This window comes from Drosophila busckii, chromosome X, assembly GCF_011750605.1.
Source record: "Drosophila busckii strain San Diego stock center, stock number 13000-0081.31 chromosome X, ASM1175060v1, whole genome shotgun sequence".
NCBI lineage: Eukaryota > Metazoa > Arthropoda > Insecta > Diptera > Drosophilidae > Drosophila > Drosophila busckii.
The window spans coordinates 1478400-1495833 of NC_046608.1; the positions used below are offsets into that span (position 1 = coordinate 1478400).

The following is a 17434-nucleotide window of genomic DNA, read 5'->3' on the forward strand; positions in this document are numbered from 1 at the left end:
TCGATATCCGTTACACTTATCGATTTAAAGTTAAAGAACATATGAGTGCTTATTTTTGGCGGTGACTCTTACTTTATTAACACTTGTAAATATAACAAAAATGTCTTCATTGATTTAGTTTCGTTGTATATTGTATATTGCGCTCTATCGATCATGCCGACAATCGATATCTGTCCACCTCAGCAGACAATCTAATGAGTGTTGTGTAAGTTTCGTTGAGTTTACTGAATAAGTTCGTTGTTTTTAAGCAGCGAACTAAGTCGTTCTTTTAGCTCGCTCAACTTAACTCCATTTTTCTATTAATCGTTTATTTTGTAGAATGTCCGTTGGTTTAAAATACATGTTTTGCTAGATGAATTTTCAGAATTGTAGATGAATTTTTTAATTTATTTGTGTATTGTGTATAAATAGTTTTAAGGCACGTTAGTAGTTTATAGAAACATAAGTAATATGTGGGCATTCTGTGCTAAATAACAGCACAAACAAAGCAAAATATTAAGAATGAAATGAACAAAAAAGAACGATAAAAATGAACGATTCAGTTTGTTTACTTTCATAAATGGTTCAATTTTGTTCATTCGTTCGCGAACGACACAACACTACATTTAACAGCTATTCGGCAACAACAATGCGCGGACTGCATACGAATTTGTGCCCGAAATCGAAAAGAGATTAACCAATTGTGTGTAAAGTAAACTAGCTGTGTGTAATATTTAAATATTATGTTATGTGCAACATAACAAAATGCCATTGCAAACAAACGAGATTTAGTGGCGCGATCTATAAATTCTACGCATCCTCACATCTGTATCTAACTGTAAACCGCTCTACGGGTAAGCGAACCAAAAACCAGTTAACAATCATATGTAACAAGTGTAGTCTTGGCTTAAAATACTGCGTTCGCAAATAATGATGTGTGTATGTGTATTGTCTTTTTCTAAATTGTTTAAATAAATTGCTAGCACAGCAGTTAAAAATGCATTTACAGCATCCCAGTAGTAAAGGAATACAATTTCTTCCCTCTCTGCCTGCTGTATAACGAAGCTGCGATCAACTAACACAGAAACACATGCATGCATATGCATGTGTGTGTGTGTGTGAGTGTGTGTGTACATATGTGTGCGCAAACAGATGGAGAGAGACTTTATCTTGCTTATTACAGCAACAACCAAAACGAATTTCACGTTCATCTTTTGTTTTCAATTTTTGCTGATTTATTTCACATTATATTTCTTTTTTGTTGCTCTCGTTTTGAAGCACACAACAGGATGCAAGGCATGCAAGGATATTTACTTTGAGCCTGCATTGGTGGCAATTTCTCTAATACTCTTACAGATCTAACTGTTGTTGTTGTTGTTTGTTTACTTTGAGCTGTAGGTTTGGCTTTGGGCCAAAGTAGCGCGCAAGAGCAGCTGATGATTCATAATCGCCCGCTCACTCTCATTTGTTGTTTTTTTCCGTGTCTCACTCTTTTTGTGTACGGGGCAACTGTTTTTGTCTTTCCAAATGCATTGGGGCCTGAAGCTCTCGAAGCTCGACTCATTCATAATGAATAAAAAAAATACCCAATGCTCACACACACATTCGCACAAATATACAAAAATTCATAATCACCAAGCAAAAATGTACATACTACATACATATATATTTATATCTTTATGTAAATTTAGCATATTAGTATACGATTAGTCAGCAAAAGGTTTTATATCTGGTTGCACTTGCTTTAGAAGAGTAAAAGAGTAGACTTAGCAGTGAGGTAAGCTTGAATTAAGTGAAATTTATACTGCTTGATTGATGGATGGATTCAATGCTTATCAATGTTAACTCCTTGACATGGGAATCAATTGAGTTTATATTTACATTGCTTACAAACAAAAAGACATAAATTTTATTGGAGCGCAAGAAAAGTTCTCTGAAATATTTATAATAATACATAATGTGTTGTGTGCTGTGAAAATTCAACAAATTTGATTTATAACGGTATGCACTATATACATATTTGTATTGAGATTAGTGAAGCTAAAAGTCACCCCCAAAATAAAGAACGTTTTTCAAGTCGCGACGTTTCGTTCCGTAAGCATATCTAAAGATATATACATATATGCGAGCGCATACGATCCTGACCCTCGATTGTAGAAATGCGCTTTAGAAAACATATACAATACCGTATATGCCATGCATATGGCATTTATGCATAAATGAGCCAGCTTTATCTCTAATATCAGTGCCCCCACCAGCGGTGCCAAGTCCCAAGTAGGGCAAAGTCATAAGGGGAAGATCGTCACACTCACACACACACACATACACAAGTACATATTGCATATTCAGATTTTAATTTGTTATACCCTAAAAAGAATGACAACAACACAAACACTTGCATATGATATTTACACACACACATACGAATGCAAACACACACATGTTGATCATCAAGCATGAAAGCAAGGGGCCGCCTGCCCCCCTTCTCACAACAACAACAACAACAATGAGAACCACAGTAAAAGCAAAGCCCAAAAAAAAAATACTGTGAGTTGAAAACAGAATTGAATCATTTTCAGCTGCGGCGGGGGAAGATTGTTTGTTATTTGTTGTTGCAGTTGCTGCTGCTGCTGGTGGCAACAGCCACTCTTGTGGCAGCAACAGACGCAACCGGAAACCGCGTTAAATGCGTAACGAGGCGCTTTTTAATTTAACCGTATACGAGCCCAAAATGCGGCTTACAAATAAAAAGCATTAAATGAAATTAAATTGTTTGTATGCAAAACAGTTGAGCATATTGTTGTTGTTGTTGTTGCTGCTGCTGCTGCTGCATATGTCGCAGCTTGAAAGAGCAGCAACAAATAAACAAACAGAACTTAATTGACAAATTTCATTTGTGCTACGCTGTGCTTACAAATTTATAATTTTTTTTGCTGTTGCAACAACATTTTGTTGTTAGGCAGCGCGTTGCAAAGTTCACTTTCCTTTTTACTTGGAAATACAGTATATGGTAGACATATATTCACATATATCTTTGCATTCTTACGTACAAGGTGGGTAAAGTCAAACTGTGACCTCAGCTTATCTTACAAAAAAATATTCAATTCGTTCTTAAAAAAAATAACGACAACAGTGCAAGCATTTAAAATCGCCCTAAGTAGAGAAACAGAGCGCACTGCTGATAGTGCCTGAAAAAAAACTTGTGTAATCCATATTAAGTGACATTCCTTTTCCATACAAGTGCATGGGAAACTTGGAAAATGTCAATTGATAACATTTAATTAGAAGCAACAATAGAGCGCTGACAGCGCTAAGTGCTTTTTGCTTCGAGTATTTTAAAGACGTGTTTTAAATAAAGGCTTTAGTCATAAGTGGCTTCCTTTGTTTATAGGTATGTAAAATTATTAATAGATATAGCCACAATATATTGCTTATTCATCTATAAGTGGCAATACAAACAATGCCTGGTGTGTTTTAAAAAGATTAACAAATTAATAAATATTATTAATGTGTACTTACAATAGAAGCTGCTGATAAAATTAAATGTGTGTATGAAAAAAAAATATATTAAATGCCCTTGCTAATAGAAATTGGCAAATTTAAATTAATTCAAAAAAAATTAATTTTTTAAAACCAAGAGAATTTGCTGCTGGGCTTTTCGAATAGTTAAATTTAATTATAATTAATAAATAACATAACTTTTACAAACCTAAAAAAAATATATATTTAAATTATTAAATTGATTGAATTGTCGAAAAACTAGTTAGCTAGTTTTCACTGTAGTAGCGCGATTATTAAAGTGATAAAACGTAGTTGAGAGTAGTCGGGATTCACTATTAAAATAAATAAGCTTAAATTAATGAAATGAAACTATTCATGCACCACACACTACTATACTAAACAAAATATAATATTTTCCTTATAGCATGGATGCTCCCACACAATCTATATACCCGCATTCCGCAACGCTTTTCGCTGCCATCAGTGCCTGCGTTTTTGTAACCATCGGCGTATTCGGTAAGAGTTCGGAATTGAAATGCATGCAAAGCGGTTTATATAATAGCTGTATCTATTTTCTAGGCAATCTGATAACGCTGCTGGCGCTGCTAAAGAGTCCCACGATACGTGAACATGCGACAACAGCATTTGTTATATCGCTCAGCATATCCGATTTGCTATTCTGTTCCTTTAGTCTGCCGCTGACGGCAGTGCGCTTTTTCCAAGAGGTAAGCTGCTGTTATATAAGCTTGTTTCCATATTATAATCATATGACTTTTTATAGAGCTGGACATTTGGCAGCACGCTCTGCAAGATCTTTCCCGTCATTTTCTATGGCAATGTGGCTGTTTCGTTGCTCAGTATGGTGGGCATTACCTTAAATAGGTAAGTACTTGTTTAATGTTATTGCATTATTTGTTTATTAACATGTGCTACTCTTGCAGATATATACTTATTGCTTGCCATAACAGATACTCACAAATCTACAAGCCCAAGTTTATAACGCTGCAGCTGCTTTTTGTTTGGGCGGTGTCTTTTCTATTGCTGGTACGCTCTAATTATATATCAATCGTTATAGCCATATTAAATATTGTGCACTTACAGTTACCACCCATATTGGGCATTTGGGGCGAGATGGGCCTGGATGAGGCCACCTTCTCCTGCACCATACTCAAGAAGGAGGGTAAATCGATCAAGAAGACGCTATTCCTCATTGGTTTTCTGCTGCCCTGTCTTGTTATTATCATATCCTATTCCTGCATTTATTTAACTGTTCTGCATCAGAAGAAGAAAATACGCAGTCATGATACCACTGGCGTCGGTGGCAAGAGCAGCTCTGCATCTGGCTCGTATGTAACCGCCACCAGTACACGCAAAGCACGCGAGGATAATCGCCTCACTGTCATGATGGTAACCATATTTTTGTGCTTTCTCATCTGCTTTCTGCCACTGATGCTGGCCAATGTGGTGGACGATGAGCGCAAAACCAATTATCCCTGGTTGCATATAATTGCATCGGTTATGGCCTGGGCCTCCAGTGTCATCAATCCCATAATATACGCAGCCAGCAATCGCAATTACAGGTCAGCGCACATACCTTTACAAGCTTTATGTAGTTTGATGCACTAAAGTCAATATTTTCTCCTTGCAGAGTCGCCTACTATAAGATCTTTGCATTGCTCAAGTTCTGGGGCGAGCCGCTGTCACCAATGCCAAGTAGAAACTATCACCAAAGTAAAAACTCAAAGGAATTATCGGGCGTTATACGCAGCACGCCATTGTTTCACGCTGTTCAGAAGAATAGTATTAATCAAATGTGCCAAACATATTCAGTATGAGTCTTCAATTTTGTATTAGAATTTGCAATATACATACCTATTACTTACAATATTAATATTATACAACATATATACCTATGTTTAACTATATGATTACATTATAATTTTTTTTTTATTTATATGTATGTATATTGGCGTAAACATAAGAAAACCAATCGACAAAATATATTCAACAATGACAATGGAAAATTTCATTTTAAATTTGTTGCTTTCGATACATAACAAGCGCCCAGCCCGCGATAATCGAAAACTGGTATATCGAAATGCATATGTAAGTATCTAAACGAAAGTGCGCTTTGTGTATATCTTGTCCAAAGTTGTAACTGATTTCTAATCAGAGACTTCGTCAAAACCTGTTAGATGAAAACCATTCGAAGGACTATATAAGTTCGAGTTATCTTCTTTTTTTTCCTTGGCAGAGGTGAGATTAATTCTCAATTCATTGTTGTCCATGAAAGTGTTTGCACGTGCCTTTGTTACTCCGCTCGAATCGCCGTCGCCCCGCGCATTAGGAGCAACTGAAGAGTTACGTTTGCGATATGACATTGGGGCCGCAATGCTGCTTGGTCCCACGCCCATGAAATAACCATCGCGAGCACTCAGTGCATCATACGGCCTGTGCTTATAGTTGGCGTTAAAAAACTTGTGAAACCATTGCAAAAATTCAAAATTATCCAAATAGTGTCCCTTTATCAAACGCTCAACTGCTACATTCTTCTTCACACCCATTTTGGAAAAGCTCAGCTGCAATAGCTTAAAATTATGAATATATTCAAACTCTTGATTAGCTGAAAACTTAATGCGCTTCATTGATATCGAATATGGAAAGAGCATATCCATGAATTGGCAATAGGCTGCACCTATTAAAGGAAATCAACCGTTTGTGCATCATTTTTGTCACCACTGTGTACATACCAGTGCAGAGCTCTTCGACTTTTAGAAACTGTGACTGCATGGTCTTATTCACCCAAGCCAACAATTCGGTACGCGAAATATTTTTGGTTGAGCCATTTGTGGCGTATACGTTGACTGCCATTTTTTTTAAAAACTAAATTAAATAAAATCAAAATTATAATAATTTTGTGTTCTACAACGTAGACAGTAAGCAACCGACTGAGAAAAGCGCTTGGATTGTTACAATCAATGACAATCGTGAAACAAAGTACACTTTGATGTCAAGTAGAAAATGTTTAGCTTGGAGATTCACGCGCGATTTAACACTGAATAAAATTCAACACATATTCACATTTAAAAAAAATGGTTTTTATTTCTTATTCCTTGTAGCTTTTTTTGCAGGAGAACTCTTAGCGCACACTATCTAGTTAACAACAAATAACAACACACACACACAGATGCTGCTGCTGGTGTTGTTAATGATTTTCCGTTTTTGTTGTTATTTATGCCTTGACGGCGTATTTGCGTTGAGGATAGATCGCACGCTTGCGAATTTCCTTAAGCGTAAGGCGTTTGGCATTGCGAGGCGACAGAGCCTTGCGCATGGCGCGGGTCTTCTTTTTGCGCAGATCCAAAGGCTTGTACTTCTTGTTCTTGAACACCTTGCGCAGATTCTCCTTCTGCTTCTGGTGCATCACAATGTAGACGCGAGCGATGGCTTTGCGCACAACACGGCTATAATATTAGAATGAGAAATCAATTAGTATCTACCGCTAAGCCTGTGGATAGCAGCGTAGAGTACTTACATCTTGGAGAGCTTGGATGGTGCTCCACCGGTGACCTTAGCCACACGCAGATTGAGTAGCTCATTCTTGAGGTCATCCAATTGCTTGGTGAGCTCCTTCTTGTCCTTGGTTCTCAGCTCAGAGCACTTAACCTTCACCTAGAAGGATATAAACAATATGTTGTTTAGTCGCACATATAGAACACAACAGAAAAAAATAATTCATCACAAACAAAAATTGCACATTTCAATACACGTTTTATACATTTTTGCGTTATTTCATTTATTGATGTGCTTTATTTTTGCAGAATAAAAAATACACAAATCGACACCAACCATTTTTCTTGCTGGTCACGTCAAAAAAGAAAGAACTAGGGCCGAGCAAAAGTGACAGGGCTGCAATACGACAACAAATGTTAAGCTTTGACAGTTGCACCGCTATGCAACACTACGTTTGCACAGCACTGTTCGTTCAAAATATGCTGTTGTCAACTCTTTAGCGCCAATCGACTACTAAAAATGGCTAGAAATATCTTACAAATATAAATTTTTGAATAACAATTCGAAAAGTGCGCTTATAAATTTTAAGCAGAACCTAAGATAGCAATAGAAATTGTAAATAAGTCATAATGGACTTACAAGTTGTTTAATTGGCAACTCTGCTTACATGACGAAAGACTTAACAGAGTAATAACAGCTAGAGAACACCTACAGCAGCTGTTAACTTCTTGGGATATTACTATCAACAACTCAAACGCAATTTATTTAAGCACAAGCGTAAATAAACTAATTGCTGGCTCAAACAAATTCAAATACCAGTAGAGCATTATTTAACAGAGGGCAATATGGCCAACAGAGCAATAAAGTTACTCATCATAGGAGAAAGTGGCGTTGGTAAATCCAGGCAAGCATACAACAATTGCAATTCCAAATTCTCAATTGCGTATTTATAACACACACACATATACATACATACGCAGGCAAATGCGCCTACCTGTGTTTGTGTATACATATGTAGATGTAAACTATACGCAAATGATGCGGATGTGGCGTACCTTGACTCTTGGTGTGTGTGCTAACTTTAATATCAACTAATTTTTCAGCCTGATACGCCGATTCGTCGAGAACAAGTTCGATGAAAACCATGATGTCACAATTGGCATGGATTTCAAGAGTGCTATTATGAATGTGGATGGTATTGACTATAAAGTGGCACTATGGGACACAGCTGGCGCTGAACGATTTCGGAGCTTAACGCCAAGTTTCTACCGCAAGGCGCTGGGCGCGATACTCGTCTACGATATTACAAAGCGTGATACTTTGGTCAAACTGGAGGCATGGTTAGCAGAGCTGGAGAGCTACAGCGACAATCCCAATATTGCCATTATGGTGGTGGGCAACAAGATTGATCAGGAGCGTGTAGTGGATCGTGATGAGGGACGCAAATTTGCGCGCAAGCATCGTGCACTATTCATTGAAACTTCGGCCAAATGTGATCAGTACGTGAGCGATGCCTTCAAAGATATTGTGGAAAAGGTAAGCTACTCCTAATGGTGCTTACTATGCATATTTGCTAACGGTGTGCTTTATTTATTTGCAGATTGTGTCTTCGGAATATTTTAACAATGGCAGCGATGCCAACGGCATGACCGTTAATAATAATCAGGATGTGGACTCGGAAGCAACGACGTCGTGTTATTGCTGATGCCGCCGCAGCATATTCGAGGTTTTCGTTTAATTTTCAAAAATATTTAATACGTTTTTATTATATCTGTCAAAATCACTGGGTGTGTATTTATTTAAAACATGTTATTATATCATTAGCATAAAAATCTTATACATCAATATACTTACCATAATGTATGTCTTCTCCCTATCTCTTTCACACACACACTCACACACGTGCGTAACCAGTGTAGCTAGTTAACTGTAAATATACATAATTAAAAACCAGGCTCATTGGCTTTTCTAAGTAAATAATCACTTGGTACTTTTGTTTTAAATTAATTTAAATTTATTCCTTTTTTTGTTTTTAATCATATTCTATAAATGATGACATGTCTGCTTGCAAGTCATGAGCTTGAAGAAAAAATACAAAAAAGCATTTGTAGCTATGTATACCAAAGATATTGAGTAAATTATTAATTTGAAATGTACACAGCAGAGCAGCATGAATAATTATTTGCTTATGGTTTTATTGCTGATGTTCTCCTTATGATTGTTTGTTTCTTTCTTTCTTTCTTTGTTTGTTATCTAAGTGGTATTGTTGTTGTGATTTTGATTGTGTATTTACATTATCGATGAATTTGTTGTAATTATCGCTAAAGAAAAATACAAGTTGAACAAAAAACTATACTTGCATATGAGACAAAAGCCAAGCCGAAAGCACTCCAATTGCAATCCCAATTCCAAGCGCACGCCCAATGAAATATGTACACGCTTTTGCACGAATCTGTGCTCCTGGCAACTACAATCAGTCCCGATGCCCAAGTTGCTGAGCTCTCCTCTTCTCTCTCTCTCTCTCTCTCTCTTGCTCTCTCTCTCTTGCTCTCTCTCTCTCTCATTCACTCTCTTATACTTGCCGCCTCTTTGCTGTTTCAGTTTTTGATTTCAGCTTTTGAAATTGTTGTTCAGGCAAATTGATGTCTGTGTGTGTGTGTGTGTGTGTAAATGTAACTTAAATTACAGCAAGGCCAAGACACATTTGGCCTCTTGGTCGCTTGGCCACTCCGCCAACTACTTGACGGCAATGCCGCTCTTCTTGGCATCCAGCTCATAGATCAGCAGTCGCCACATTTTTACCACAAACACCTCAGCCTCTTCATCCAGCACCTGAATGCAGCAATTGAGTAAATAACATAACAATATCTTAATTAACACTTACCATTTGCACATCATCCAGTATGCTCTGGGGCGGACTGCCAGCCAGCACCTTGGAGCATATGAAATCGACTAACGTGGGCTCCGGCTCACCAATGTATTCAATAATCTTCTTATTGATCCATGGACGTATTTTGCGCTCCATGAGACCGCTATCGATCTCATTGCGATCGAGCTTATAATTGAATAGCTCCTCCTTCGCCGTGGGTATTCGATCAATAATGCTCTTTATATGGCGACGCTTCTCGTCATGCACCTTGGCACCATTCTCATCCTTTTTGGTGTTATTGTTCGTAGCTGACGCAGCCGCAGCAGCAGCATCTGTTGCGCCCGCGGCGCCTGCATCATTCTTATGCTGTTTATTGCTGCCATGTTTGCCCTTCCCGCTGGAAGCGGCGGCTCCAGCAGCTCCACCAGCATTCGCTATCTTCTGACTAACGGCAGCGGCAGCAGCCGTTGCTGCTGATACAGCAGAACTTTGGCGCTCCGCCGCCGTTTGTGCGGTGGCACCAACAGCGCTTGTGCTATTGCTAATGTTGTCATCATAGTCTGTTAACGAAAGTAAACAAAAAAAGGAAATTAGTATTTATACAGAAGCGTTGGGACAACTTTGATATACACTTTGGCACACTTTTCTTTCTATTTATCTAAATTCACAGACTAGATACGAATGCCTGTCTGAATAATGTTCAGTGAATTAATCTAATCGATTGCCAAAGTGTATAGGAAAGTGCATTTGATATATAAGCTCGTTAACGTCACGTACCCAGTGGCACCAGCTTGCGCTTCTTGGGATTTATATTCTCATCATTATCCTCGTCGTTGACAAAGACACCGGTCGCCTCGATTTTCTTCTTCTTGAGATTGTTGCCCAGCGTTAGCGAGATGAGCGGCATGCTCATGGGCGGTGTAGCCACCGCCGAGGTAGCGGACGCCTCCAGCTCCAAGGCACTCAGTGTGGGCGTATTTATGTTGGACAGCGAATCTCGCGACTCACTATTCTGTCTGCTACCGCTGTCGCCATCAGTTTGATTATTGTTGCTGATATTGTTATTGTTAGTGTGCGCACAAGCGCTGGCATTGGAGGCACTGTCGCCCATTGAGGCGCGGTCATCATTGGTTGATATCGAATCTTCCGAAGGCGGCGCTTTACTATTGCTGTCCTGACTGTCATCATTAACAATGGCAGGCTGATGATGCTTGCGCCGCTCGCGGTGCAGCGATTGTGACTGCTTCTGGGTGGCTGCCGCCGTCTTGTTCTCTTCACGCCGTGCGTTGGCTTTCTCCAGATTGACATTGATGAGTATACGCGGTTCATAGAGTTTCTCAATTTCCCGTTTGGCTTTCTCGTATTCCTGCGTGGGATTTTCGAATTCGCCGCTAAAGATTTTGTTCTTTAGTTCGGTTAGCTCGTCGGCTTCCTTTTCGCGATCCTTGGAATCAGCATCTGCTTCACGCACACGCTCTGCCAGACGAACCTGTAGCTCGCGTCCTCTGTAGAATTGCGGATCGTCGCGCTCATCGTCATAGTCCTCTACAAACTCTTTCAGCCGCTTCGCGTCTTCTTCGCGCTCCTCCTGGCGCTGCCTCTCTTTGTGACGATGCTGCAAGTGAGCAAGCAAACAATAAATTTGTCAGCCAGCCGGTCAATCAAATCTAATTAACTACATTACCTTTTCGTTATCCTTGGACTTGCGCTTCTCACGTATTTCCCAGTTGGCGAGACGCTCCTGATAGGCTGCCTCCTTTTCGCGCGCCTTCTTCTCGGCCTTTTTACGGTCGCGCATCTCTTCCTCCATTTCCTTGTCACGGCGCGCATCTCGGACTGGTTTTATTGTTTTCTCCTCACGTTCCCGCTCCCTCTCTCGCTCTCTTTCCCGCTCGCGCATCTCCATGCGCTCACGTTCCCGTTCACGTTCACGCTCCCTATCCCGCTCTCGTTCTCGCTCACGTTCCCTCTCGCGCTCCTTATCGCGCATGTCACGCATTTCACGCTCGCGCAACATTTCACGCTCACGATCACGTTCCTTGGTGCGTGACTTAGACCGCCTCCTTCTATTTTCCTTGGTATCCACGGCGGTGCCGCCCCCGCTGCCACTGCTGTTGCCCACGCCCCCACGCTCTTTGTGGTCCTTGCGCACTGGTGACTCTTCAACAGTGACCACTGATTCTTTGCGTGTGCGGCCGCTTTGCTCCTTGCCAGTGGCAGCCTCCTTATTATTGATTTCCACAACCTCTTCCACTTCGTTGGAAGTTTTAACAGCGCTGCCGCTAGCGGCGCCAGCAGCGCTGCTACTATTGCTATTCTTGCGCTCAGCTTCACGCTGCTTCTTGCGCTCCTCGCGCTCCTTTTCCTTTTCTTTGCTCGCCAGCTGCTTCTCTTTTTCCTTCTCCTTTTCCAGCTCCTTGCGATGCTCATCGGCCTCAGCACGCTTACGAAACTTGCCAATCTCACTGCTAATCAGATTGCGCTTCTCCTCCTCCAGCGCATTATCATTCAAGGATTTGATCTTGAGATCATCCTCCCTGCCCCGACCTTTTTTGTTGCGGTTAGTAGTAGTGCTGCTGCCATAAAGATCGCCGCGTTGGCTGCTGTCAAAGCCGTCAAACTCATGTTTGTGCTCCTCGAGCAGTTCGTGCATCTGGTGAGTCGCATACTCATCCTCAGTCTTTTCATCCTTGGCATTGGGTCCACCGGCGCCGTTCTTGCACTCCTTCTCATTGTAATCCTCAATCAGCACTTTGTTCTTGGCATCCACCTTGGCCACCAGTTTCTTGCCATCAATCTCTAACTCGCTAAGCAGGCGAACAGCACGCATGGCAGCAATGGGACCACTGAAAAACACACTTTAAATAAAAGTTTTTATGTGAATTGCAGTAGACTTACTCGAATTCACAGAATCCAAATGTGGAGACACGTTTCCAGTTAATGACAACGCCACATGCGGCTAATATGCGCTTGAGCAGCGCCTCTGGCACACGCTCGCTTATGTTTCCTACAAATACGGTAATGACGGGACCACGAAACTGCGGCTGTGGCTCCGGCGGTCTATGATACACTGTAGGCTGTGAGCTTATGGTCGCCGAGTTGCGATAAGTGCGTGGCGGGGGATTAGCCATCGTCTGCATCATCTGCAACAATTGACGGGTTTGAATTTGTTGAATAACATTAAATGGTTTTGCAATTACTTACATGCGTCGGTGGTATTGATGTATTCATGTATGGCGGCATTGGAGCGCGCGGTGGATATGACATGTTGTTCCTTTTTTTTGTTTTGCCTTCCTGTACTATAATATTGTTGTTGCTGGCGTGCGTGCGTGCGAATTAAAGCCGACACACACATACATGTATATAATATACACACACAAACACACACAGGCAAACGGTAAGATCTAACTGAATGTGAATCGTGTGCGTTATTTGTGGCTTGTATATACGTGAAAGCGTCGCTATGTAAAAGAGGACGCGCAGTCCAAGAACACCACTTATCAAGTTAAATAGCTCTTGCAACTTTGCGCTCACGATACAATTCTATATACATATGCAAGCAAAACTATACGTAAAAGAGCTGCTCTTTAATTTTTTTTTACCACTGCGGGCTGCCACATAGAGATGCGAAAGCGTGCGTGCCTAACTATCGTATGCGTCACTAATCGAGCAAATCGCTGAAATCGAGCAAATTTTTTAATAATCGAACAATTTCATAGTGACTTAACATATGAAAAAGTGCAATAACAGAGCAACAACATTAACAGAAAATTCGAAACTATTGTAAGTTAAGTAATAAAGCTTTGTTTCGTTCAAATGCAATCCCATATTTTAATGGAAAACTTATAAGAGCAGTAGCGCAATTTATTTAAGCTTTGTTTGCTGCATAATGCTAATGAGACCAGCAATGTTAGTAAGAGACTGTTAGTATACGATACACTGTCATCCATGCGATGATTACAGTAGAAAAGGCGAATTTTCAGTATAGAGAAAAACACATCAATGGCGTCCGCGTGAACTAAACTTTCAATTTGTTGTTTCCAATTGAAGTAAATGCAATATTAACGTAATCAGCAAACCAACTTAACTAATTTGTATAATCACAAGTTCGCATCAATGAATATGGCGCTACCGAGTAACTATAAGCAGATTGCGGTCGGCGCGCCAACGGGGCCGGCAACTCCGTTGGGTAGCGTCGGCGGGGGCAGCAGTAGCCGGTCGCGTTCATCTGGCGGTGGTGCTGGCGGCGATCGCAATAAGGACCAAACGCCCATATTTACGCATAGCAACTATAGCAATCCAGCATTTACTCCACAAAAAGTTACCAAATCCTCAAGCAGCAAAAACCAAGGTGAGTCTCGACTGCCAAAGCCGCCGAAGCCGCCAGAGAAACCTATACTTCCATATATGCGCTACTCCAAGCGTGTGTGGGACAGCGTAAAGGCGCAAAATCCGGAGCTCAAGCTATGGGAGCTGGGTAAGAAGATTGGCGCTATGTGGAAGCAGCTAAGCGATGAAGACAAGACCGAGTTCATAGATGAATACGAGGCGGAAAAAGTGGAGTACGAGAAGGCTTTAAAGGCATATCATCAGACGCCCGCCTATCAGGCGTACATCTCAGCCAAGTCCAAAGTAAAGCCCGACGTGACCGATGTGCATGAGACGCCATCTCGAGGCGGCGGCAGCAAAAGCCAACACGAACGCAGAATTGACATACAGCCAGCAGAGGATGAGGACGACATGGATGAGGGCTATACGGCCAAGCACATGGCGTATGCGCGTTACCTACGAAATCATCGCCTCATCAATGAGATTTTTTCGGAGGCAGTAGTGCCCGATGTGCGCTCTGTGGTCACCACAGCTCGAATGCAGGTGCTCAAGCGGCAAGTGAGCTCGCTGACTATGCATCAAACCAAACTAGAGGCAGAGCTGCAACAGATGGAGGAAAAATTTGAGGCAAAAAAGCAGCGTATGCTTGAGTCTAGCGATGCGTTCCAGGAGGAACTCAAGCGCCACTGCAAGCCAGCAGTGGATGAGGATACATTCCAGAAAATGGTGCATCGCATGTATGACGACATCAAACGGGATCGACAACGCAGCGAGGAGCAAGTACCACCGCCACCCCGCAAGGAGGAGCCAGCGGTACAGCAACCAGCGCCACCTCAACCACAACAGCCGCCTACAACGGCATCACCTGCACCAGCACCAGCTGCAGCAGCAATAACACCACCACAGCAACAATCTCAGCCGCCAGCAGTCGTAGCTGAAGTCAAGCCGGAACTAGCTAAGCCTACCATAGTTGCGCCAGTGGTGCCACCGGTGCATGAATTGGCCAGCAAAACGGATCCTGAGCCCATGGACATTGAACCGCCGCCTAAGCCATCAGTGCCACCACCACCGCCGCCTGTTAAGCTCATTGAAAAGAGCGAATTGCTGCCGCCTTTGGAGTCTAATAAGGACCTAAGTAAGCCGCTGCTGCCACCAGCGGTTGTAACCGGATCAGCGGCGCCGCCACCAGCCAATAAGGTACCAACGCCCACTTCCACGCCGGCAGCAACGCCACCACCAGCAGCGCTAAGCACTGAACCGCCAGCGACAACGCCCACGCCACCGCCAGTGGTGCCTGCAGCAGCACCAGCTCCAACACAAATGCATCCACATGCGCACGTGCCGTTGCCATCAACTGGACATCCCCTCATGCCTCCACATATGGCACCACAACAACAACAACAGCAGCAGCCGCCGCCGCAACAGCAGCAGCAACAACAGCAAGGGCCACCGCCACCAGGTCCCGGTCCAGCCGGTATGCCCGGAATGCCGCCGCATCCCATGTCGCATATGGGCTACGGTAACTATGCTGGACCTGGACAAGGCACCCACTCGCATACGCATTCGCATTATTATCAACCGCAATATGGACCTCACTCAAGGCCGCAGCCGTACTACCCGCATCTGCCGCCCTATCAGCCGTATCCACAACTGCATTACGCCAGCGCAAGAGATCCAGCTGCTTCACAGCAACAGCAACCTCAGCAGCAGCCGCCACCGCCGCCGACACAACAACAGGCGCAGCCGCAGCCTGGGCCAGGACATTTACACGAGTCGACACCAACAGCAACAGCATCGTCGGGTGCCTTATACGGTGCACAACAACAGCAGCAGCAGCAACAACAGCAGCAACAGCCACAACCATCACCTCTCATTGCACCCCAACAGCAGCAGCAGCAGCCACCACAACAACCCGCTACAACTCCTGCTGTTACTACTGCTCCGGCACCAACTGCATCTACTGTGCCGCCCACGCCCACTGTAGCACCCGCAGCATCAAGCAGCGATGCACCAGCAGCCGCAACAGCAGCAGCAACAACAACAACAGCAGCCAAACAAGAGTCTGATAAACATGAGACGGACTAATCGCATCTGCAACGGTACCTCAGTACTCCACAAAGCACTTACTCCATATACACAGCTCCTTGGACCGTCATTATTATGAACCACATTAACTTTTAAGCTCAATTTTATTTTAATATATTATACAAATATAATACATATTTTTTTTCTTCAATTTTTGCTTTTGTAAACAAAAATTTGAAAGATTAGACGTGAGTGTCATCACATATTGCGATAAAATACATAATTATACCAACTTACAAATAATTAACTATGTATATTTTATTTAAATGCAATAAGCTCAAAGCAAATTATCGATTAATTGTTAATTCAATTGTTCGTGACTTGTCACGCGTAAGCAACACACTGCCATCCAAGTTGTTCATAGAATAATAACAAAAGTACGCTTTTGTTTTGATCTTTTATACGTTTGATGAGCCGAGCAAAGTGCATTTAATGCAATATCTGAGCAAGGCAGGGTCAGTGCACCTTCGTTGGCTATTTGCGCGCAATTTATTGTTCATTGCCGCTACTGCTGCGGTCACAAGTCGCACAACGTTTGCGACAACCACAACAACATTACCGGTAGCCTCATTGTCAACTTTAGCAAACTGCAACAAGATGGGCGACAAGTCATGTGAATCGAGCTATACCGCCGGCTCTAGCTCTGTGGCTTTTGTAACAACGCCGGATAAGGAATCGGCCAAGAAACTGGCCCATGGCATCATCGAACGCAAATTGGCAGCGTGTGTGAATATTATACCACAGATCGAGTCCATCTATATGTGGGAGGGCAAAGTGAACGAGGATAATGAGTATCTGATGATGATCAAGACGCGTTCCACACGCATTGAGGAGCTTAGCAAGTTTGTGCGTGAAAATCATCCATATAGCGTTGCTGAGGTTATATCACTGCCCATACAGGCGGGAAATTCGCCATATCTCAATTGGATAATGCAGACAGTGCCGGAAAAACTGGAGAATAAAGACTAATTGTGCCCATTAAATGAATAATTGAAACAATTACAAGAATCGTTATTTAATCAATTTGAATCTTTTGCTTTCACCGACATTGGCTCTTTGCCGTACATTGCCAGATTTTTATGTCTTCAGAGTGGCAGCTTTGTATACCTGTGCTATTAAACAGCTGTTTACTGCAGCGCACTAGAACGAGACAGCATC

At 42.2% G+C, this 17434-nt stretch overlaps 7 protein-coding genes across 8 annotated transcripts; 4 read left to right on the top strand and 3 right to left on the bottom strand.

The window, feature by feature from the left end:
• Positions 1 to 594: 594 nt before the first annotated feature.
• LOC108606550 (protein trapped in endoderm-1) lies at positions 595 to 5376 on the top strand. 2 transcript variants are annotated; one of them, XM_017996750.1, is made up of 7 exons: positions 595 to 833; positions 3905 to 3996; positions 4060 to 4205; positions 4262 to 4362; positions 4422 to 4524; positions 4582 to 5060; positions 5129 to 5376. In XM_017996750.1, the coding sequence occupies exons 2-7, from the start codon at positions 3906 to 3908 to the stop codon at positions 5313 to 5315; spliced, it is 1107 nt and encodes a 368-aa protein (XP_017852239.1). In that variant the 5' UTR covers positions 595 to 833; position 3905; the 3' UTR covers positions 5316 to 5376. The 2 variants fall into 2 exon arrangements, with proteins under 2 accessions (XP_017852239.1, XP_017852240.1); XM_017996751.2 differs by lacking the exon at positions 595 to 833 and adding an exon at positions 2977 to 3032.
• A 67-nt stretch (positions 5377 to 5443) lies between these two features.
• Positions 5444 to 6418, bottom strand: LOC108606551 (microtubule-associated protein RP/EB family member 1). The gene is made up of 2 exons (XM_017996752.2): positions 6231 to 6418; positions 5444 to 6175 (listed from the first exon to the last, which is right to left on the bottom strand). Exons 1-2 carry the CDS (start codon positions 6349 to 6351, stop codon positions 5646 to 5648), a joined length of 651 nt encoding a protein of 216 aa, XP_017852241.1. The 5' UTR covers positions 6352 to 6418; the 3' UTR covers positions 5444 to 5645.
• A 138-nt stretch (positions 6419 to 6556) lies between these two features.
• On the bottom strand, positions 6557 to 7430 carry LOC108606553 (60S ribosomal protein L35). The gene is made up of 3 exons (XM_017996754.1): positions 7330 to 7430; positions 7016 to 7152; positions 6557 to 6944 (listed from the first exon to the last, which is right to left on the bottom strand). Exons 1-3 carry the CDS (start codon positions 7330 to 7332, stop codon positions 6713 to 6715), a joined length of 372 nt encoding a protein of 123 aa, XP_017852243.1. The 5' UTR covers positions 7333 to 7430; the 3' UTR covers positions 6557 to 6712.
• A 281-nt stretch (positions 7431 to 7711) lies between these two features.
• On the top strand, positions 7712 to 8973 carry LOC108606552 (ras-related protein Rab-18). The gene is made up of 3 exons (XM_017996753.2): positions 7712 to 7897; positions 8097 to 8529; positions 8594 to 8973. The coding sequence occupies exons 1-3, from the start codon at positions 7839 to 7841 to the stop codon at positions 8696 to 8698; spliced, it is 597 nt and encodes a 198-aa protein (XP_017852242.1). The 5' UTR covers positions 7712 to 7838; the 3' UTR covers positions 8699 to 8973.
• Positions 8974 to 9012: 39 nt separating this feature from the next.
• Positions 9013 to 13504, bottom strand: LOC108606549 (RNA-binding protein 25). Its single transcript, XM_017996748.2, has 6 exons — positions 13067 to 13504; positions 12761 to 13005; positions 11547 to 12708; positions 10640 to 11477; positions 9878 to 10422; positions 9013 to 9825 (listed from the first exon to the last, which is right to left on the bottom strand). Exons 1-6 carry the CDS (start codon positions 13127 to 13129, stop codon positions 9730 to 9732), a joined length of 2949 nt encoding a protein of 982 aa, XP_017852237.1. The 5' UTR covers positions 13130 to 13504; the 3' UTR covers positions 9013 to 9729.
• A 228-nt stretch (positions 13505 to 13732) lies between these two features.
• Positions 13733 to 16372, top strand: LOC108605504 (actin cytoskeleton-regulatory complex protein PAN1). Its single transcript, XM_017995253.2, has one exon. It carries the CDS (start codon positions 13979 to 13981, stop codon positions 16274 to 16276), a length of 2298 nt encoding a protein of 765 aa, XP_017850742.1. The 5' UTR covers positions 13733 to 13978; the 3' UTR covers positions 16277 to 16372.
• Positions 16373 to 16623: 251 nt separating this feature from the next.
• On the top strand, positions 16624 to 17299 carry LOC108606032 (protein CutA homolog). Its single transcript, XM_017995860.2, has one exon. It carries the CDS (start codon positions 16709 to 16711, stop codon positions 17243 to 17245), a length of 537 nt encoding a protein of 178 aa, XP_017851349.1. The 5' UTR covers positions 16624 to 16708; the 3' UTR covers positions 17246 to 17299.
• The last annotated feature ends 135 nt before the right edge of the window (positions 17300 to 17434 follow it).